General features: G+C 44.9%; 1 protein-coding gene across 2 annotated transcripts; it reads right to left on the bottom strand.

Annotated features, from left to right (window-relative positions):
- Positions 1-565: 565 nt before the first annotated feature.
- On the bottom strand, positions 566-11783 carry fmr1 (fragile X messenger ribonucleoprotein 1). Of its 2 annotated transcripts, none has more exons than XM_018733821.2 (15): positions 11461-11783; positions 8737-8789; positions 8087-8180; positions 7358-7429; positions 6826-6974; positions 6327-6420; positions 6122-6238; positions 4831-5001; positions 4471-4549; positions 4078-4190; positions 3869-3958; positions 3453-3648; positions 2519-2698; positions 2271-2353; positions 566-1722 (listed from the first exon to the last, which is right to left on the bottom strand). In XM_018733821.2, the coding sequence occupies exons 1-15, from the start codon at positions 11509-11511 to the stop codon at positions 1567-1569; spliced, it is 1698 nt and encodes a 565-aa protein (XP_018589337.1). In that variant the 5' UTR covers positions 11512-11783; the 3' UTR covers positions 566-1566. The 2 variants fall into 2 exon arrangements, with proteins under 2 accessions (XP_018589337.1, XP_018589338.1); XM_018733822.2 differs by having other exon boundaries at positions 3869-3955.
- Between the last annotated feature and the right edge of the window lie 11912 nt (positions 11784-23695).

The raw sequence follows: 23695 nt of genomic DNA, 5'->3' as shown, positions 1-23695 counted from the left end.
ACACAGATGTTTAGTTTACACTTCGGAAATCCAAAATAACAGCAACATTTCCTTTAAACGGTGAGATAATATACAGCATGTAGCCGACTCCTCTGAGCTACACGTCACTCGTGAGCGACGACTCCTCTAACAGGAAGTGACAGTGCTGCGGACAGGCCTGTGACCGAGCGCCAGCCGGGGGTGGGAACGCAATGACCAACATCGTGTCTCTCAATATTTACGAGTTAGAAGCGGGAATCTCCACCACCGTAGGCATCTCGAGAATTTGGACTGTGTTGCGTGTGTGTGAGTTGAGGGGAATACTGCCAAGAGTTGTCTTGCATTTCGGTGGTCCAGTGCGGAGCTCCGCCGGACCACCAGCTTCCTGCTTTCGCTGCTCTGTCAAACAAACACTGCACAACACCATTAGACAAAAGTAGGTAGCAGAAACTCTACAATCCGTGTTATTTCCTATCTCCTATGAAGAAAACTATCCTTATAATTCACAAAGAGGCTCCGCCCACCTGTACCAGCACTGCCTTCTAGTACTGCTGGGGGGGGGGGGGGGGGGGGGATTAAATAAAAATTAAAAAAAGGTTATGAAGTATTTGACACAAACTGATTTATCCACCCTTTCTGCTGCAACTACATTTATATGTCATCCACATAAATTTGCAAAAAGCAAAGTTCAAAAGTCTAGGTTCCGCAACAAGAGTGTGTGGTGGATCCCTTCTAGGAGAGGGTGAGAGGGGCTTCAATTCCATCACTGCTATTCTAGGAGATTTCAGTGCAAGGATAATGGAAAACTAAATACTCCGATACCACGGTACAGTTCTGGTTTTCCCAGATTTTATAAAAAAAAAAAAAAAAAAAAAAAAACCCAAAGCAATGTAATGCATGCAATCGCCATGAAGAGAAGCAGAACTCTCCGGATCGAGCAGGTTCTCTAGATACAAGTATAATACATTAGTGTTGGTGTCCGTATCTTCTCCCTGATTGAGACGTCCAATTACGATACTATCGACAATATATTTAAAGGCACAAATCAGACAGAGTTGCTTTTTTGTTTTTCCTTTTTTTCTTTTTTTTTTTTTTGCTAGTAACACAACAGCGGTGACCTCATGTTGGGGTTGGAGATGAGACAGGCTGCCGAGGCTGGGCGGTGGGGAGAGGACAGTGAAAACAAAAGCGAAGCGCTGCAGACGACTCACACACGCAAAGCGTCGCCACTTGCAGGCGCCGTCCTTTTGGCTGCGCCGCGCTCCTGCCGCACTCTCTCGGCGCTTCTACCGAAAACAAAAAGTTTTTTAAAAAAAAAAAAAAAAAAAAAAAAATAAAAAAGAAAACTAGGCTCCCGGTTCCTGCTCCGGTGGCCAGAGAGCTACACCCCATACCCTCCTTCCCCCGACAGGACACAGGAGTGCTTGAAACACAGGAACAGGGTTTGCCCCCCCCTCCCAACTTCCAATTTCTGAGACAGCCCTACTGATCTGGATCTCTTTGGCCTAACGGGTCTCTAATGAAGCATCAGGATCAATGAAGTGCGCAGGGGTTCAGGGACGGGGGTCCGAGGGGGGCGCAGTCGGCCTACGACACCCCATTGACCAGCAACTGCTGCCCATCCTGGCCTTCCGGCTTTTCCTTCTTCACGGGTCGCTCCTTGGGGGGCCTCTGGCGGTCGGGCCCGCTGGCACCCTGGGCAGGCTTGGTGTGCACGCTCCGCTCGTTGCCATCGATTCGGATCTGTGGGGCGAGAAGACGGCCCGGCGCGGGCTGCTCATTCCCACCGAGCATCGAGCCTGCGGAAGTTCCTGATGTGTTTGGAATGTGTGATGATGTGGGGCGGAAGCCTTTCCTCCTCTCTCTAACACCTTTTGTAAATCTCTAATATCCTCAATACTGAATTTCTAGGCAAATTACCTTTGAAAAATGAATCACAGCCTCAAAAATAGATATCTGTGGCTTGGACTGAACTCACATTTCCTAATGTTCTAATATCTGCCTGAGCAACCGTGGATTGGAGGCATGCAATAGGAGGAGAAAATTTCCATTTCTGAAATACGGAATTACCATAACTGGCTTTTTGCAGGATGCCTATTTTTAATTAACCCATCATGATCAGACACGTGCTGTAGAGCATTTCATTACTTTCAACATGTAATTTCCTTCAAATTTGACAAGTACAACTTGATTAAGGGTTTCATTCTTGAACCGCAGAGAAAGACAAAGTGTGGCAGTGACTCCTAGTGGCAGGTAGCTGACACTGCACCGACACTTTGGCTCTTTCTCACCTGCAGGGAGTCTTCCTGTGGCCTGGTCTTCGGGTCTCTGGAAGGGCGCGAGCGTGTCTCGTTCCACTGCAGCTCCTCGGGTCCTACAGGCGGAAAGGCTGCTGTCACTCAGAGCTGAGCTTCGACCTGCTGACTATCGAATCGCTGCTTGGCATCCGGATACATCTGCAGTGCCGCTCGCTGCTGGTTCTACTAATGTTAAAGCTACCGTCACAATTGCAGATTAAAAGAGGCAAGATGCCGCTCACCCTTGTAGCCTCCCCGGCCTCTACCTCCCCGGCCGCGAGTACCCCCGCCACGTTTGCGTCCATCACCACGGCGTGGGAAGCCCCCGCTCTCCTCGTCAGTGGGGGCCAGGGACCAGTCGCTCAGCTCCTCGCGGTGATCCGACTCGGTCTCGGAAGCATTGGAAGCCTCCGAGTTGGTGCCTAGGGGGCAAACGTGGTGTTATAAGGACAGAAACAAAACACAGGTGGTTTCCTTGAGTCAAAGCGTTTGTGGGGAAAAACTGGAGGACTCCTGGGGATCCCCGTTCCACGACACACACTGGAGTCGGGAGGTGCGCTAATTCGGTGCCGAAACTCTAAGTGCAAGATCAAAGTCTACACACAGCACCATTTAGAGCCAGGCATGCACCATTAATAACTGCTCATCCAACGCAGGGTCACGGTGGTCCAAAGCCTACCCTGGAGCAATATGGTGTGAAGCAGGGCAACAGCCAGTGAGCGACTCAAACCAAGCTGAACCAAGCCGTAACAACTGCACTGTGAGTCGAGGACATACCCATATGCCACAAGCACTGTATAAGGATTCACTTTATTAATTTTGTTCAATTATCCATTCATTTCAGAACTTTCATTTTTCATCTCTGAGGTTTAAAGACTTTCCTGTCAGCACTAAGGAGAGCTGTTCTTATCTCAACAGTCTCTGCCAGCTTTTACCTTGTCTGCTTTTCTTTTCCTCCCTGCCACCCCCCCAGGCTCTGCCTTACCTAGCCCCCCCGATAGCTCCAAACACCCTCGTTCTCAAAACGGACAGTTCATTGCAAAAACAACATTTCATTATTTTGCTTTTTGCTTAGAATTTGTTTCAACAGTGAGTTTCAGACTGAAGACCAGCCCTGCTCATATGAGGGTAGAAGGGGGTGGCTGAAGACCAGAGCCAGCCCCATCTTGGCTCTACCTGAGGCAAAGTTGGGGCCACGTCTGCCACGACCTCCTCGGCCAAAGGGCTTGGCCCCTCGCGGGGGCCCCGTGCTGTCCTCTGTGGAGAAACCCTTCTCCTTGTCGGGGCGCGCGGCCGACGCTCTGGGCCCTCCGCCGATTTGCCGGAGCTGCTCGTCAATCTGCAGCCGCTCCATGCGCAGCTGGTCCACTTCCTGGGGGGGAGAGGGGGATCACAGGGGTCAGACAGTCTCAGATGGCCTTTATACCTCCAAACAGCATGGGGGCGCCACCTGGAGAACCACCGGAAAGGGTGTCCTGCAGGTTAAAACCGCCCTTGTCAACTCATCAGCTCATTAACAACCCAATTCAACCTTCTGTTTCTCACCCTGCTTGCACCTTGACAATCTGGAGCAAAGCTCCTTAGCTCCTCACCTTCAGGTAATTGAGATGATAATCCAGCAGAACACGGGCGTTGGAGATGCTTTCCTTTGTCCCCACAAAGACAAATGGCACCATGCCCTGCTGAAGACCACAGCAGCGAGAAACATGTGTCATGGGAGGGAGGGTGTCCAGGTATTCCAGTGTGACCTGTTTCACAGTGACTCATCTTGGCCCAAAACGACGAGCCTGCACCCGCTCACCTCCTCCTGGGGTGGCGATTTCTTCTCGTTCTCAGCCTCGATTCTCACTCTCACCACTCCGGATTTATCCACCACCTCCTGGATTAACTTTCCGTTTTTACCAATGACTTTCCCTAAAAACCAAGGGACACGGGTGTCATTTCAATTATGATTTTTTTCTACTTATTTCACCTGCTGAAATTTATTTTACTTTTTAATATTACGTTTACATTTATTTTATATTTGGCTGCCTTACATACGTGTATGTACACATATACTGTATGTATGTTATGTAATGTAAACTACTACCGCCAAAGTCAATCTCCCTCTAAGATCAAGAAAGTTTCTTCATTCATACAAAACAGAAGAGATAACACCATGAAGGAGCTGGAGGGAGTGTGTTTTATACTTTACCAACTAAATTCCTGGGTACTTTGATTACATCCTCCGAGAACTCTAGGTAACTCCTAGCCTTCTGCACAGCCTCCTGGTCCTGCCACGTGAAGAACAAGATCAGCACAGCCTCGACATGACAAGTGGCATAAAGCAACTACGTATCCACAAATCATAAACAAAAAGTCACTGTTCCTTGTGTGTCTTTGCACCATTTACTGATTCTTTATTCTGACTTCCCAAGCGTTACAGTCATGATGTTTTCTTTCATCGCAAACATTTCTGCATTTCCACACCCTGCTGCCACTCTAGTCATGTTTCTGTGAGGGACACATAACGCCGGACAGGGCGGGAAGAGAAGAGCGGCGGCTACGTGTGTACCTCCCCGTAGATGTGGAAGGTGCAGGTTTCCTCGTCCAGGTCGATGGCGGTCACCCCGGGGACCTTGCGGGCCTGCTGGATGTTGGCACCGTGAGTACCAATGGCCAAGCCCATTAGGTCGTCCCGCACCGAGAACTGCTCGTGGAAGCGGGACGCCAGCTGACGGGAGCTCTGTCAGCACAAAACAACCCTTTTAATCAACTGATGCACTTCACTGACTTAACAGAACCACTCAAGATCCTTTTAGTGAAAGCATCTTGCAGAGCACACAGTGTAGCGCACTGCTAAGAGAAACCATGGGATCCACGGGGCCCTTGGGTGTCCGTGAACCGCAGGTTTGCTTTCTAAATAACACCAAGCAAACAGATGACAATATTTTTATGCTATTACTATCAACGACAATTCAGTGTGAAGGCATTCACATGTCCATGCATTAAACTGAGGAGAGTATGTTTTAAAAGAATTTATACACATTTTTCCAGGACGCTGAGATTCGTAAAGGGATCTGGTTACGGAAAACGGTTAAGAACCTTTGTTCTAAACTGTTACAAACACACACACACAGTCATGCGCTGAATTTAACACAACCTCCGTAAGAAGCAAACATAAACATGACATTATTTTTGCAAACTTTAACGCACAATTAATAATTGCCAAATTTAACATATTGGAAAAAAGTTTTTCCACTTCAAAAACATATCAAGTATGTAATTTGACCAGAGTTGCTCAAACTTCTGCATGACTGTACACACAAAGACAAATAATATACAGGATACACAAATAATTTGCCCCATTACAGTTATAACGATACTATAAAGCACTTGGACATACATTTACATTTATTCATTCAGCAGATGCTTTTGTCCAAAGTGATGTACATCTCAGCAAAAGTACAATTTATGCATTACATTAAGAGAAGGAGACATAGCTGCAGACATGAAAGTCTCAAGTAAACCTAGTTTGTTCCCTACCACTTGCTGCACCAAGGTTCATCGTTCGAGTAGGTGCATAAGACGCAGGACAGACAAATCCTGATACCCTCTCACCAATTTTTTCTTTTTTCTTTAAATATTATAAGATACACAAATGAGCAAGTACAATGCCAGAGTAACGCCTGAATAAAGGTCATAATAGTAAAGCAATTTAATTTAAAAACCAGGTACAAAAGCAGGGAATTTGAGTACTGAAACAGGTCTTGGACTAAACACCAAAACCAGAGGAAAGCAGAAATGATAGCGGATGGCTTGGTGGACGGCAACGGAGCTGACGCACGGAGGCGGGGCTTTCGTACCTCCAGCTGCCTGCTGGCCTCCTCATTCCTCAGCATGAGTGACAGCTTGGTGCGCAGACTCCTGAAGTGCATGTCGCTGAGCATGGACGCCCGCTTGGCCGTCACTTCGTTGATGGACTGAAACGAGGAGAAGTGTGAATGAGGTGTGACGCTGACCAGAAGAGCGAAGGCGGTGCAGCTCCTGGCGTGAACGCGCGTCACTTACCAGGATGACAAGCTGCTTCTTGTCCGAATCGTAGGAGACGTTGAAGGCTCCCACAGCCTTCTTGAAGTCTTTGTGTGCGGAGTCCTTTGCGCACCTGGGGGGAAGATGCGTTCTCACAGTAAAAACAGCGTTCAATCACAGAAGGACGCAGTAACTAATAGTGTACTATCTGTGTGTGTTCGTTGCGCTCTGATCACTCACAGCCAGCTGGAGTCAGTTAGAACTAAATCACAAAACGGTTAAGGTGCATCATCTGGGCTGAGAAGCAGTTTCACTTTTTTCTATAATGCAGTCCATTCACATGACTAATAATATTTACATATGTCTGCGTGTTTATACACACACACACACACACACACACACACACAGGATCCTCAACTGGGACTAGAAATCTGTCTCCAATTCGTTTTGTCCATAACGTCAATGTCACGTTTACCAATCACGTTAAAAACCCATCAAAGGTTAATAATGACTATTTAGAAATGCCAGGCACACTTACATCTGCCGCAGGTCCTCCGGCACGTCCAGCCGAATTTTGAGGAACGTGCTCTTCGTGGCCGGCTTGTTGGGGTTGACGGGCCTCAGGCGCTCCAGCGTGACGATCTCGTTGAGCGTGGCGTCGCACGCTGCGTACTCAATAACATAGAACTGGCGGACCCCAGCGAATGAAAAACGAAAACAGCGAGCACAGGGGTGAAAAGCGTACTATGAATAAACTGAGTGCTGTTACATTACACTGCGACACCCTGCAAAGGTGGTCCAGAGTAGAGTGACTGTCAGCTGAAATTCACCGAGTTGTTCAATGGGGCTGTGGATGGAGCTCGAACCCACAGCCTTCAGGTTACTGGTGCAAATCAGACCGAGGAACTTGATCAAGGAACTTCAGCAGGGCTCAAACCAGCAACCTTCTAACTGTAAAGATGTATTCTTAACCACCATTCAAGCTAGTGCCCTCTGGAGAACCTGGACCAGGTGGTTTTTACTTCACATTTCATGCAATCACACATCCAGAAAAGAAGAACAAAACTTACCTCTCCCTTAACCATCCTGACTTTTGCCAGCCACCACCCACATGGTTCCTTCTCATTAGCCCGCGAGTAGACCTGTAGACAACACTGCTGTTACTTCTGAACAGCCACGGCGTGGCAGAGCTGTGTAGTAACACCACCCCACTACAGTAAATAGAGTAGAATTGTCGGTTGCCTTTAATGCAGCATAACTATGGGCTTCCTGTACCACAGTGCCAGTGTTAAATTTCACACCCACCTGAAAACAGCACAACAAGTGTGTGTGGCAATATACAGGCTGCCATGCAATACTCAACCCTCTTAGTAGATGTCTTTCGGTCAAAATGAGACATTTAGGCCTTCGTTGTCAATATAGAGTGAAATGAAGGAAAAGGCAAAGCCAAATATAGAGGACGAACACTGACAATTAATATAAATTCACACAATACATCAGTTCATTTGCAAAGGCATCAGTGAGGAACATGTGCACCAAGCACAGCCTAGTGCCAAATTTTGAGTCCTGCAGAGTGAAGAGAGATTGCAATTCTGCTGTGTTTATGGTTGCTAAGAGGTTCTTCTACCACTGGGTGGGGGAAACTTTTAAGAAGAAAAAAAAAAAAAGGCTGCATGTTGGGGATTAATCAAGGCTATAAGTGCCCTGAAATATGAGACGGACCTTAACCACACTAGGATATTAATTCTCAGAGCTGCTGAGACCACCAACAGTCCCTGTCCACTGCAGTTGGCACATACCTCAACCTCATCGCTCTCGTTTATCTCCTTCTGGAAGCCTGTGGGTGGGAGAAACCGGACGTCGTGGAAGGGAACCTGCCGCTCTGGTTGCCAGCTGAACAAAGGCAAAAGACAAAGACAATGTAATAAAACAAGGTAGGGAAAAGCAAACACATGCCAAAAGGGAACATAATCAATGGAATCAATGAACAGACCTCCCACTGCACACAATCAAAATATGTACTATGAGCGACCAGAGATAATATACACAACGAAGACGTGTACTGTGGCCTATAAGAAACAATAAAGAAGTTTACTGTAGGCAATTAATTATCATAGGCAGTTGGGGACTAATGTACAAAATTAAGATTTGTATTGTGGGCAATCAGAGAATATACAAAATGAAAATATGTATTGCGCACTATGAGAAATAACAGACTAAGATTTGTATTCGGGGCAATTGGCTATAAAGTACACAGTTAAGATGCATATTACTGCAAATCAGAAATAAAATATACAACGAAGGTATGTATTGCAGGCAATTAAGACGTGTATTGTGTGCGACTGGGACTAACGGAGACGTTTACTGCGGACAATAAGGACTAAAGTTGTACAATTAAAATGCCAGCTTTTATTACTCATACCCTAAACAAGAATAACTGCATACTTACTTATTTTCAAATGCCACGGTGACAGATGACTCGTGCACATCCCTTACAAATGCCTGAAAAAAATTAATAAGCAATGGTTAATATGCTTAATATAGCTAGTTTACTTTTTAAATTAACAGATGTAGTAACAGAGTTGCTCCACTCCACAGTCTTATTTGTTTAGGTGGTGCAGTCTCTGTGTAGGAGTGTGGCAGTGGTTACACGCATGCTACTCGGGGACAATAATGAACTTTTTAAATTTTGTTATCCTATCAAGTCGAAGGAGGGGAACCGCAGTCAAGCAGGAATTTATTTTTTTTTTTAACATGAAGCACTAAGCAAATGTGGTGCTACTATTCTTGACAGCAGTAGAGAGGCCTGACATACACAAACTGTAAGGAAGTGGCCAGGTGAAGCTATTCAACTAGTACGTACAGACTGACAGAGCCACCACTAAAGGTAATAAACAGGTAATAATGAGGTGAAGTGTGGGCCAGTGAACAGCTATGGGGGTTGGTTAATTTTACTGTACATGGGTAAGAACAGTTCAGTAGGAGGATAGCAGAAGTGCAAAAGGAGAGGAAGGAGTCTAGTAATAGAGCAGGACAGTAGGGGAAGGAGAGCAGGAGAAAGCAGTGCAACAGGAGTACAGGAACACTAGAGGAGAAGCAGAAGACTAGTAGAGCCGGAGATGCATAGGAGATGGAGAGTAGCAGAACAGGATAAAGAGAACATTAGAGTAGGAAAGTAGGAGGAGAGAGAGAGGGTGGTACAGTAGGATGGTAGGAAAAGACAGACAACAGGAAATAGTGATACAATGGGGAGAAGGAGAAGACTGGAGTAGGAAAGTTGCAAAGTAGAAGACAAGTAGAACACACAAAAAAAAAAAACAGTATAACAAGAAGAGAAGGGGTGAGTAGTAGCCTAGAACAGCAGGAGAAAGAGTAGTAGAATAGGCAAGAGTAGTAGAGCAAGTACACAGGAAACAAAAAGGAAGAGAAGAGAATAATAGCGGGAGAACAGAAAAGTAGGAGAACAGACTAAGAGAAGGAGAAAGAGTAGAAGAAAGTAGTAGGCTAGAACAGCAGAAAGAGAATGAAAGCAGAAGAGTAGTAAATGGGGAGTGGTAGAGCAGGAGAAGAGAGTAATGGAGCAAAAGGAGGAGAACAAGGGAGTTGGAGAGCGGCACAACTGGACGAGAGCAAAAGAGTATGAGGAGGGCATCAGAGTAAGACAGTTGAAGGACAAGGAGAGAAGGATGACAGGAGGGATTGGAGAATTGGGAATAAGGAGAAAAGTAATGTAATATTCAATTACAACAGAAGAATTGGAGGATGACAATTTACTTGGGAGAATATAAGAACCACAGCAGAGTAGAGAGTATGAAACAATAGAGTAGTAATATTGCAGTACTAGATAAGAGAACGAGTATTAGCATTAGTATTGACAGTAGTAGGGTAAATAGGGAGTTTTAACAGTGGTAGAACAGTAGCAGAGTAAGAGGAGAGTATTACTGGACAGCAGTAAGTCAATAAGAGTATTACTGACAGCATTACTGGACAGTAGTGTAGCAACAGAGAAGTATTCATGGACAGCAGTAGAGTAAAAGAAGAGTATTAAGGGACAGAAGTTTAGCAAAAGAAGAGTATTAACAGACAATAGTAGAGTAAGAGAAGGGTATTGATGGACAACAATAGTAGAGTAAGAGAAGGGTATTGATGGACAATAGTAGAGTAAGAGAATCTTAATCATTAATGGATAGTTTTGTAGCAATAAGAGAATATTAATGAATGGTAGTAGAGTAAACAAAGAGTGTTAACAGACAGTAGCAGAGTATTTAATGCACAGTAGCAGAGTAAGAGGAGAGTACTGAGAGACAGTAGTAGAGTAAGAGGAAAAAGAGTATTAATGGACTGTATTGTAGCAATAAGAGAGTATTAATGAACAGAAGTAGGGCAAGAGAAAGAGTACTAATGGACAGTAGTGAAACAAGAGCAGAATATTAATGGACAGCAGTATTACGGGACAGCAGTGGAGCAATAGTTCAGTATTACTGGACAGCAGTACAGTAAGGGGACAGCATTATTATAATGGACAGCAGTGCAGTAATATGAGATTATTAATGGACACCAGTAGTAGATTAAGGCAACAATATTAATGGACAGCAGTACAGCAATATGAGAGTATTACTGGACAGTAGAGTAAAAGGATAGTATTAGTGGATAACAGTAGAGCAATGAGAATATTAATGACAGAAAAAGGGGACAGTATGCATTAGCAAGAATATTACAGCAGTACAGTAATATTATTATGAGATTAATATTAACGGACAAAGTAGCAGAGAGTACGACAGTATCACAGCGGTACAGTGAGAGTATTAACAGATAGTAGAGTAAGTAATATGAGATTATGGACGGTGAAGGAGAGAGCAGCAGTGCAGGCCCTGGCTGGTTCTCTGACAGAAACCGCGGCTCGGACAATTTCAATTTCAGGCCTCTCGTCAGATGACGTGACGGCCAACACTGGGCCCGGGTGTGCGTGTGCGTGTTTTTGAGACGGACGGTGTGTGTGTGTATGTGTGTGTGTGTGTGTGTGTGTGTGAGCGAGAGAGAGGGAGAGAGAGAGAGAGAGGGGAGGGAGAGAGAGAGTGTGTGTGTGTGTGTGTGTGTGTGTGTGTATGTGTGTATGTGTGCGCGCGCGCGCTCACAGCAGGCGCGTCGACACGTCCCTCGACCGGCCGCCCACCTTGTAAAACGCTCCGCTCGATCCCCGGACCTCCACGGTCAGCTCTTCCATGGCTCCGGCGGCGACGCGCTGCGCGGACGGCAGCGGGAAGTGTCGGGGTCGCGCGGCGCGTCGGTCCGTCGAGCTCGAGAAGGCCTCTCCCCTCCCCACCCACCGGCTACGCCCTTTCCTCCGCGGCACGAGGGCACAACTCGGCACGCGACCGTCCCCTCGCGTACCGTTTTCTACAGAAACGAAAGCGAAACGCTCATGTTCTCGAGTGCGGGTGAGCTCGCTCCAGCCTCTCCCGAGCGCTGCGATGTAAACACGGGAAGCCTCGCGACCTCCCCCGTCACGTGACCGGGGTGCGCTCTACGCGCCTTCCCTATCCGAAGGGCGCCGGAGAAACCGGCTTTGGCAGCACCATTTTGGCTCCGTAGAGAAACGTGGATCCGCGCGTTACGTCATAAGGTTTTTGAGCCAAAATGGTGTCCGTGTCATTCGCACGCACTCAGTATTAAAAGATTAAAAAAATAAAGCTCCCCACTTTCCGTATCTCGGAATATAACGACACGTTTAAGGCTGGCCAGAATTTCTCTCGTTCATAACACAGTGTACATATATATGTATCTACATCTGAATAAAGATACAGCAGGTCATTCATGAGTTTCCTCAGCAATGGCTGCCGTGGTGATACGGCTTATTGCAGGGCGTGTCCCCGATCACGAACTGATAGATAGCAAATTGTGGCAATATTCAGCTACGTTCAACAATGCATATACAATTACAGCACTATACCTCAATGTACAACAATATATACATACAATATATACGTTAGCATGCTTGAAACTGCATCATTACGTAGCAAATTACAGCAATGTTATGTACAGCCATACTGAGCAAATTAATATACACTAATATACATCAATGCGCAGCAATATGCATCAGAAGAAATGTTTGCAATATGCAGCACATTAAAGCAATACACAATATGGCAATATAGACACATATGCAACAAAAACAATGTACATTCATTTATTTGACCCTTTCCTCTTTCCTTACAATAATTTACCCAGGTATACAGCAGGGATTCCATGTATTTACCTTGCTCAAGAGTACTACAGGAGGATGTGGGGTTCGAACCTGGGTCTTTAACGTGGAAGGTGTCAGCTCTGACCACTATATACAATGATTGGCCATGAGTGACAGGAATAATGGCACTCAAATTAAGATGCTGTTCAGTTAGACATTTCGTGTGTGTGTATACACTGTGTGTGTACATACGTGCATATATATGTGTATATACACACACGCATAAAGGCTGGCCTGAAGGACAGCACAAGGACAGGCCATAAGCACCAGATCCATAGAGGCCGGGGTCTACCATAGCAGACGAGATCCAAGGCGCAGGCTGTGCAAAGACGCTCCTGAAACAGTCCGGCACATAGTAGAAGAGTGTAGGATGCAAGCTGGGACAGCGTATATTGAGAGGCATAACCAAGTGGCTGGAACAGCGTACAGGAACATCTGTGCAGAATACAGACTAGAAGTCCCCAAGTCCAAATGGGAGACGCCACCAGAGGTGGCTGAAAATGGCAGAGCTAAAGTCCTGTGGGACTTCAAGTTCCAGACTGACAAGCAGTTGCTGGTCAACCAACCAGACACAGCGGTGGTCGACAAGGAGGAGAAGAGGGAAATCGTGATAGATGTAGCAATCCCAAGTGACAGCAATAGCAGAAAGAAGGAGCATGAGAAGATCGAGAAGAACCAAGGGCTGAAGGAAGAACTGGACCGGATGTGGAAGGTGAAGTCCAGAGTGGTCCCAGTGGTAATAGTAGCACCTGGGGCTGTGACGCCCAAACTGAGAGAGCGGCTCCGGCGCGTTCCGGGAACAACATCTGAAATCTCTGTCCAGAAGAGTGCGGTTCCTAGGAACAGCTAAGATACTGCGCAGAACCCTCAAGCTCCAAGGCCTCTGGTAGAGGACCCGAGCTTGAGGAAGACACACACACACACCACCCCATGTAGGGGTGAGAGGGAGATATAAACACGTGTACGTAATCCTAACCCTCATCTGACCTTTTGAAATATTGGACAGTTAGGTGATTGACACTAATTTTACTGCACCAACTCTGTATTGTGCATAGAAATGTAGGAGAACATCTCTTACAATTTATCGTTGACCTCTACTCACACTGATTTATTCACCGTATGAATCCTTGTTATTAATCCGGAAAGGTCTGAAGACAATCTGAGCCGGAGAACGGGGAAACCGATTCGGTTTCACAAGGCCACCGGACAGATTTCCAAGTGCCCACAACAAGCAGATGTTTAGTATGATCACAGATGTCATTTTGCCACTCGGTTATGAGTGGAGCGCATTCCAGATTCTCTCAGTGCCTTAGAGGAGCACCACAAAAGCAGCCTGTCTCTTTGGCCGGCTTCCTCCGAGTGCCCTGCGCTTTTGTCAGAGTTATGCTTCTGGATTTTTAATGAACTCTGCCGACTTGTTTTCCACCTCCTTCGCTTGCAGTTGAACCAACAGCAACGAAGCACCGGCAGAAAAATTCACCTCAGCTTCACATACAATTATATGAACTAATTAAATTTAGATATATTTATATATATTCAATAACACTTTGTATTCATAACCCATTGCAACATGTTACATTTACATTTACGTTTATATTTATTCACTTAGCAGATGCTTTTCTCCAAAGCGACTTACAATGGATACTATGTAGTGTTAGTAGCCCACACACCTTATTCACCAAGGTAACTTACACTGCTAGATACACTACTTACCATGCGTCACTCATCTATACATCAGTGAAACACACTCTCTCCGTGCCACTCACACACTGTAGGGAAACATGAACAGCATGTCTTTGGACTGTGGGAGGAAACCAGAGCACCCGGAGGAAACCCACACAGACACGGGGAGAACATGCAGACTCCACACAGTTTGCATGTTCTCCCCATGTTAAAAAACAGAGTAACTGCATTCCTTATTCTATCAGATTTGTATATATTAGATATGCTCCTTTGCAGAAGGTTCCTATTTATTCATTTATGTGATGCTTTTCTCTAAAGAAAATTATAATTGTTCACCCATATTTACAGATGGCTAAATATTACTGTATCAATTCAAGGTAAGTACCGTACTGGTGTAATCAACAACAAGGAGTGGGTGAATATGGGTTTATTCAGTGTGAGGTGACAGTTCTAACCATTGCGCCACCTGCTGTCTCAGTTATGACAATAACTGTGTGCTTAGTGATAAATAGCCCAGAGAACAAGGTTCTGCCATGGAATGCAATACTGTGGTACTTCTAGGGTTTAGGTGTGTGTGTGTTTGATGAGGGGTGTGTTTATCGAAATGGAAGATGATTAATCTACTGTCTTAATTATGTAAAAGTACATTTATCTGACCCTTTTCTCCAAAGTGTCCAACAATGTTAAGATACTTAAAATTATCTACCCATTTATACAGCTGGGTGATTTTACTAGAGCGATTTAGGGTAAGTAACTTGCTCAAGGGCAGTACAACTTGTGGTGGGATTTAAACCTGTGAGCTTTCAGTCCAAACGCAGCAGCTATAACCTCTCTGCTACAAACTCAGTATTTCAGTATTGCTGGTACAGCAAGTGATGCATTGGTGAGGTCTGACAGTCTGAAGGTTACTGCTTTCAATCCCAATTCTGACATATTATCCTTGATCAAGGTACTTACTTGAAATTTGCAGAGTAAAAAATGCCCTGCTGGGTAAATGACTATAAAGCTGATTATCCAACACTGTGTATATATATATATAGTAAACAATAGTGTTACTCTGGTTTTTGTTACAGTGTGGTATAAAGTGATGTGAATATGTGTGTGTGTCTCTATCAGTATAATTTATCATCTTTTTGAAACGGTAACTTAGACTGGATTAGACTCAAAAGTTTTACTTGGGTTCAACGGAATTTTGCTCCAGATTTGACTAATTCATTAAGTACATTTACTTATTTTGCAGATGTTTTTCTCCAAAGCAGCTTCCAATGAACTCTATCAGCCCACACATCTTATTCACTGTGGCGACTTACACTGCTATATACACTACATACACTGGGTCACTCATCCATACATCAGTGGAACACACTCTCTGTTACCCACACATTATGGGTCAACCTGAACAGCCTGTCTTGGGACTATGGGAGGAAACCAGAGCACCCAGAGGAAACCCACACAGACACGACATACAAACTCCACACAGCTTGAGGGGGGAAATCAAACCCACAGCCTTTCACACCACCCAGGTGCCATGAGACTGCAGCGCTACTCACTGTGCCACCCAAGTAGCTGTTCCCTAGTAGAGCAGGAAAGGGGGGAAGGAGGCAAGAGGCCAGAGTTCCGCCGCTGCTCACTAGATGTCAGTGCGGTATTGTTGGTGAACCGGGAGAGCGGAGACCCTGGCGTTGCTCCCCATGTAACTGAGTTACCTTAATTGCAGCCGTAATTCAGAACAAACGATGCAGTCTGGACCAGGTTTCATCTTTCTTTAAATCAATTATTTACTTTGTCTGCACATTATTGCTCAGACGTTGACCTCAGTGAAAGGTCACTTTGAGAGGTTTGCTAGAAATGAAAATGCTCAGCATAATTTGCGGATGTGTCTTTTCCTGAGAAGTTAATTAAAGCATAAGGTTTACGTATTTCCTCCAAAAACCTACAGTGGCTGGAAAATTCAGGTGTTTCTGTGTGCCTTAGTTATAGGACCAAAGTCTACCTTTACAGACATTCAATAAGCTTACATGAAACAACCTAGATGGGGGTAATAACTTTATTATTATTATTCATTTTTTTATTATTATCCATCCATCCATTGTCAACAACCACTTGTCCCAAGTGGGGGTGCAGTGAGCCGAAGCCTAACCCGGCGACACAGGGCGCAAGGCCGAAGATGGAGGGGACACACCCAGGACGGGACGCCAGTCCATCGCAAGGCAACCCAAGCAGGGCTCGAACCCCAAACCCGCGAACAGCGGGCACTGGCCGAACCCACCGGGTCACCATGCCCCCTCTGTTATTATTATTATTATTATTATTATTATTATTATTATTATGGGGGCGCAGTGGGTTGGACCAGGTCCTGCTTTCTGGTGGGTCTGGGGTTCGAGTCCCGCTTGGGGTGCCTTGCGACGGACTGGCGTCCCGTCCTGGGTGTGTCCCCTCCCCCTCCGGCCTTAAGCCCTGAGTTGCCGGGTTAGGCTCCGGTTCCCCGCGACCCTGTATGGGACAAGCGGTTCAGAAAATGTGTGTCTTTGTGTGTATTGTTATTATTATTATTATTATTATAATACTTGGGGTAAATTTGTTCCACGGAATCAGTCCATCAGGTGAATTTCTATTGGAAAAGGACGGAAAAACCATTATTTTTTCTAGAAAAAGTCATTCTAATTTACCTGTTAATCTTATTTATTTTACATTAACATTTACATGTACATATAGATATTATATATTTTTCTTTTCAGTTTATTTTTCTCTGCCTTTGCAGCCTCCCCCAGTGATTTCCCCACCTTGTTTTCAACACTGAGATAATCTGACTCTATATAATATAAAGAAATAAAGTTTATAGGATCCCTGCCCATGTTCACTGTGCTGTTAAAGGAGCTTATTTTTTTATGTTACTACTGAATATTCGATCGCTACGTTCATGCTAGCAGCTATTGTTTCTAGGGTAATTTGGAGTGTAATGCAAAAACTAATGGTTTAGTCGGAAAATAGTCAGACGAACAGCAGCTGGGAAGAAAAACCCTTTTGGTTTGACCCATATACTGTATACATATACAATCTGCTGTATACAAGTGAACGAATGAATAAATGAATGTGAGCTTTACTTATCTGGATGTAAACTGCAAAATACCCGTTGTGAAAGTAGAATAACTGCGCTATGGGCAAAATGATCTTTCTATTGAATAACAAGCCTGTGGTATGGAAGGAGGGTATATATTTTCAGAAGCCCTTCTAGTGGTTCTTTGCTGTACTCGAATAAGTTACATAAGGCACGAGTGCGATCGCTTCCATTTACTCCCTAGCGGCTGCATCTTGTTCTTGCATCTTTTCCTTAGACACGAATCTCGCTGTTGACACGATCTGCTTGAACTGGCGGGACCCCGTGCGTTTGGCCACGGGCGAAGGAGGACTCGTGATTCAGCATGGGGTGAAGCGAGCCGTTGCCATGCATCTCGCAGAGGGATTTAATAAACAATGCCAGCCCCGGTGCGCTGCTCCGGGTTCCGGCTCAGCGGGCACAGCCGCGTCGGGGGGGGGGGGCGCCGTCCCTGTCTTTCTGGCAGCGCACAGCGACATCACGGAGGCTCAACAGAGAGGCCTCGTGGTTCTGACAGGAAGGCCCATGTCTTCAGCGGGATCGGCCTGCCGCTCCAGCGGTGCAGAAGCCGCACTAATGACAGGAAGGTTATAGGTTCATATCCCGGGAGGGCGCTTCCTTGTATGTGTTTTGAAGAGGCCCACAGCATCTGGATCTTACTGACACATTCTTCACTGCCAGTGCAATATGTCCAATGACAAAAAAAGGAGAAAAATTCCAAATTTAAAAGTTTAAAATATGCTCATCTGTTTGAGCTGTTAACAAGAAGGACGTTTTGATTTTGTAACCATAACAAAGGGCAATTTCCTGATATCCTATTGCAGGGTTGAGCATAAACCTGGTTTCAGAGAGCAAATCCAGAAAACAGCGTTTATTCAAGTGCTGTGAGGCTGTGATCTTTAATTGATGGGAGAGCAGAGAGGAAATTATTAGTCTGCTGAGTGTACAATAAAAGGCAGCAGATCTTTTGGGTATGGAAGAGAAGCTTTTGTTTTCGTATTGTTTTCTACACTTCTTTTGTACTTTTTATGTTCCTTTTTCTGCACCACTGACCTTTGGCATGGCCATTTATCTCTGTGTAAGGGAAGGGCAGTTTACAGTTTGGGCGGCACTGCAGGTGTCATTCTACATTTCATTGCTTAGCAGATGGTCTTTACTCAGGCAGCTTACTGCTATACAACAAATATCTTTCTGACACCAGCAATTCATTTTTGTCCACTCCAGAGGACATACATGTTTCGAAGTGCCTCTCTCAAACTGTAGACGTTGCAGTTCTCGCAATATATCATGTTAAGGAGATTTTAGGCTTCAGACCCCCGTATTTTAACCCCTGTTTGAAACAGGTCTCTATTCTTAGCGTTCCCATCTAAAATTAAGAAGCCTATTATGCTTGCTTGTAAAGCAAATATTAAACATAGATAATCACTTCATGCTGTGTTTGCCCTTTTAACCAACTTCACTTTTAGTTATCAGGACTTGTACACTTTTTTTTTAGTATACCCACAGTTGTGTGTGTATGTGTGCGTGTACTCCTGAATCTGGCATTTGATCATCTTTGTGCTTTATTATAGTCTCATCCTTTCATTTCCAAGGGCCAGATCTGGTCAGGTACACCAAAGGTGTGTGCAAAGTTTGAATAAAATAAAATAAAATAAAATAAAATAAAACTAGTGAGCATTAATTTTATGTGTTCAGATGCCTAGTGTGGAAGATGTCACCAAGCCTTATGGAACCTGGATGACAGAAACGATTTTTATGATAGCTAAAAGTTGTAACTGTGGCAAATTTGACCAGAACGAAACCCGAGGGCTGAATTTGACTGTGCATTTGGGGTGGACCTTGGACACCTTCCTAGTTCAGACATGTAGCCATCAATCTACCTGTTGCCTTGGAAGGACAAACCATGTTGAAGAACGATGGCCGGGGGACAATCACTGCAGAGCCGCTCCCCGTTGCCCCGACGACCCTGCCGTTGCATCACAACCCGGGGGGCACGTGGGGACTGAATCGGCCCTCTGAAAGGCCAAGCGCGTGTAACGTCCTGCTGCGGAAAGATCTGGAAAACTTCTCTCCGACGACCTCGAGGCAACCGATGAACTGAACAAAAGCAAGCGTCCCACAGGAGACAGGAACTTCGCTCGAGGAGGTTCTTTTTTAGTATTCAAAGATGGTCTTTGTATGCAGTTATTAAAAAATAAAAGACCAACAACAGCTCTGAAGTTGACAATTCCTGCCAGCTACAAAGGCAAACCCTCCCATCCAAAAAGGACTAAAGAAAGTCCCACGTTATCTCTTCTTTGGGCTGAGATGAGGTTCATCTTATTTCAATAATGTTCTGTTCTTTCTCCTCCGCCCCAAGATTCCCAGGGAAATTAGCACTTAAACGAAACCCGTGAAGCGAACAGCCATTACAACTGCCGCAAATTACCTTTTTTAATCAGGGCTATTTCTCCGGAGAGCCCGTGTTATCGCTATTTTTAGGGATTATAGGGGAAAGAAGAGGTGCTTTGGCCTGTTTTGTTCCATTGCGTCTTTGGGCGGTAAACATATGTGATGCTGACGCGACCCCTGTTGGTTCTGTAGTCCCAATTATGCTCAGGCTGGCGAAGCTGGGAGAGCGGGTCGTTTCGCTGTCACGTTCCCCCTCCTGCCCGAAAAGTTTAAAAAGTCTGGATGGAATGGGTTCAGTCAATTTCGGAAAATCTTCCAAAGTTTAAATTGCCTTTCCAACGCAAGTATATCAGTCACGGGTAACTTTACCTAAACTAATGCCTTTCTTGAATGATAATGCACAGCCCTTTGGTTTTTTTTTTTTTTTTAACTCGCTCAAGGGCTCAAATTAATTTTGTTTTCATTCTAAACAAAAAAGTTACCTAATTACTTTTCATTAGTGCCTCGGAACTAATATGCGTGTTCAATAAATTAAGTTTTACATGTATACAGGCAGAACAAATTAATCAAGTGAGTCGCTCCGTTTAAGTGTATTTGTGTATCGGTTCCTTGAGGGACTTCGTCGCTGAATATTAAAACGTATCTAACAGTCTATATGATAAATACTGCATGTCTATAAACAATGAGCAAAAACCACTGACAAAGGCATTTGAGTCCAGCGGGAGGCATGATCTAACGTGTAATTTCACTTTGGATGCGGAGAGATTTATCTCGCCCTTTTCGGCAAATTTAAGGGGCACCCAGCTAGAGGAAAGAGACGGATAAATCTGCTGCATTATTGAGCGCTTCTTTAATTCATTATTTAAGAGTTAAATGTAATACACACTAATAGGAATAAATTGCATATGGTTGTTTGCGATCTCTGCTGGACTTGTAGAGGAAAATGTGTTAAAATAAATTATCAGCCCTCGGTTTGGGGAGAATAAGATGCGATTTCTCTACTCAGTCATCAGTTTCCTATAATAAGGTGCTGGGGCCTAATGTGGAGTCCCAGCGCAATTTCACATCGATGCTGTTTGATATAGGTGTCTGGTGTGTGTGTGTGTGTGTGTTTGTGTGCGGCAAAGAAGTTTGATGTACTGTCACGCAGGATGTTGCGGCACCCTTTGGGCTTTGGATGAAAGCAGTGAGTGACTCAGCCCAGGACCGGCATGGCGGCAGGGTCCCATTGAGAGCAATAAAGGCGAGCAAAGAACTTGGCCAATTAACAGCATCTTTCCTAGGGACCCGAGCACCATGCGCTCATTACACATCCTGTACATGGGCCGCGGACCACCAGCATCACAATGCTCCATCACACACTTTGACTATCATCTCAGAGACCTCCTTATCAGTGGCCTGGGCAAAAACATCAGGGAATGGGGGGGGGGGTCACACAACTGGGAATCCAGTGGTCTGCCAGCAAGTCTTTAGCAAGCTGTTGTGCTGCTGTCGACTCATTTTAAAACTGTTGACAGGCTCTCCTCGATGAACAAACTTAAGTCCAAATTCGATCGGAAGCTTTGGATGGTTTGATAGTGTCGCAATTGAGTGATGGGCCACGCTTCATATGACACTTTATAGATAAGGGTAAGCAAGCTCACCAAGGGACTCCAATGGCTCATTCTAGAAGAAATAAACTAGCAAAGCTGCCAAATGTACACTTCTCTTGTCGTGAAATTTCGTGAAAATGTCATGAAATTTCCGCAGATAGCTGACCCTACCCCTAACTATATAGACGCAATAAAAGCCAATACAGCAACTATAAAGTATTCAGTCTTTCACTCATTTCTGCATTATTCACCGTTTAACATGGAAGAAAAAGGAGGTTAAATATAAAATATAATGAAGTAAGAATATTCAATGTTCATGTTCATTTGTTATCCCAAATGTTTACTTTGCAAAAAACTCTCATGAGTAAAATGGTGAGGAAGCTTTTAAAGTATAGAAGTACGATTGCTACTACAACTGTGTGTTGGGTTCAGAAAAGATTTACGAACACAACTGAATATTAATAAAAAAGAAATTATTGTTATTTTAAAAAATTTTTCCAGGAACAAGCCGTGAAAAAGTAAAACCTCGTAAAAAACACAAGTGAGATGAGTGTGTATCCAAGATCTCAGATGAATTTGCACAAATTTTACAACATGCAGTCATCATCAACAAGTGCAACAAGATGTTAGCACATCAAGCATGAAATTCCGCCCTGCGGTGCATTTTGAGTCTTTCTCGGTAGAGTGGAGTGGATTCAGAAGTCCTCAAAGGGGGGGGGGAGGATGTTTGTTGCATTCTAGAACGATGAGCAGAGACACAATGGTTCTGACTCTTCAAATATGTGACACTGAGCTGCCTAAAGATGCAAAGTGAGGAGACCTTGGTGGCGTGAATGGTTTGATGAGAGCGTTCAGATGGACCCTCACCTGTCTCCCTCAAAAAACCTGAACCAGGATTTTGAGCTTAATAAAGGCTTTGACTTGTAACCAAAGGAGGAGATGGAAGATCAGAAGTGGTGAGACATTTATGGTTTTGAACATCAAAAAAAAAAATTAAGTGGTGCTTTGATGAACTCAACTGTCCTGATGGAATGTGTTGGTACTCGAGCCGCAGTGAGTCACCGTCACCTGGACCAGCATTTGGGTGGACAGCGTGGAAAGGCATGGATGGCTCCACCATGCACGAGAAGATAAGTCTACAGGTTCGGGCCCTGCTCCTTCCTTTAGGAACAGTCTGAGCCTCTCAACATGCAAGATGCTGTGGTTTTTGGCATTGTAGATGATGCAGGTGATGGCGCTGTCTCGTTGCCTGTGGTGATGCCAAGGCACAGGCAGGGATGTGGAGAATCTCCGCGTTTGACAGGTACAGTTGCGGGCGGTTTCTTGAGAAGAGGTGTGACATGTGCCCAAGGACATTGTAAGGATAATGAAAATTCATTAACTGCGAGAGCTGTTTTGGGATGACTTGCAACACAGTTTTTTTACAAGCTATATCAACAGAGATGTAACAACTTGACACGACAATACAATGCAGTAAAAAACAAGCAGCAAAAATATAGCATTCCATAAATTAAATGAACTCGCCAACAGGATTATGGAAAAATATATCTCGTCGGCTGTAAAAATGCACTCGGACACCGTTATGGATCTGTCTGTGGTGTTCCTAAATCAGGCCTCCACAGATACTGCTGGTCCTTGATGCCAGCTCCACCGTGACATCCCTTACTTTGGAACATGTGGCATCTACACGTTCTTTCCGGGTCTGGGTGGTGTAGACGAGGGAAGCTGCACCGCACTTTGGCTCTGTATGAAGTTTGAGGGGATCCCATCTGCTTAGAGCATCATCTCACTATGCGCCGCACACGGTCCACCTAAGACCCAGCCATTTTTTGGGTCCACTCTAGAGGACGTAGAACAAGAGCACATATCTGATGGGGGTGCTTGGACAACATCCAAGAAATCCAGGAGATATGTCCAAAAAGCTTTTCCTGCTGGGTCTCAGGAGGTTATGTTTATGCATCTCATCTTCGGATCCCGTACCGATGTGTCACCGCCTTTATGGAAAAAAGTAGTTCCCCAGCAAGTCGACGAACCCTCAACAACAACTTTATTTCCAAGTAAATGAACGTTGGAACAGGTTATATTAAGTTTAGCCCCCATTTAATGGCTCCTCCAATATTTTCATGAATAATTTGCAAGCGATATTTTTTCATTTGGTTAATACTCTTCTACAGAGCACGACTATTTGCTTAACATCACAGGCCTCCATTGGATTGGAAATTGAATGTATGGATTTGCTCCGAAGCAGCTAACTTGACCTAACAAACTTAATCCGTTTATGTAATCTGCTATTTGTGAATGCGATCAAGCAGACTTCCTACGAGACGTGAACTTGTCACCTTCTGGTCACGGATTAGTGCTTCCCACGCTCCTGATCACCACAGCCGCCCTTTGAAACCGT

This window comes from Scleropages formosus, chromosome 13 (genome assembly GCF_900964775.1).
Source record: "Scleropages formosus chromosome 13, fSclFor1.1, whole genome shotgun sequence".
Classification (NCBI taxonomy): Eukaryota; Metazoa; Chordata; class Actinopteri; order Osteoglossiformes; family Osteoglossidae; genus Scleropages; species Scleropages formosus.
This window is presented reverse-complemented; position numbering and strand designations above follow the sequence as displayed.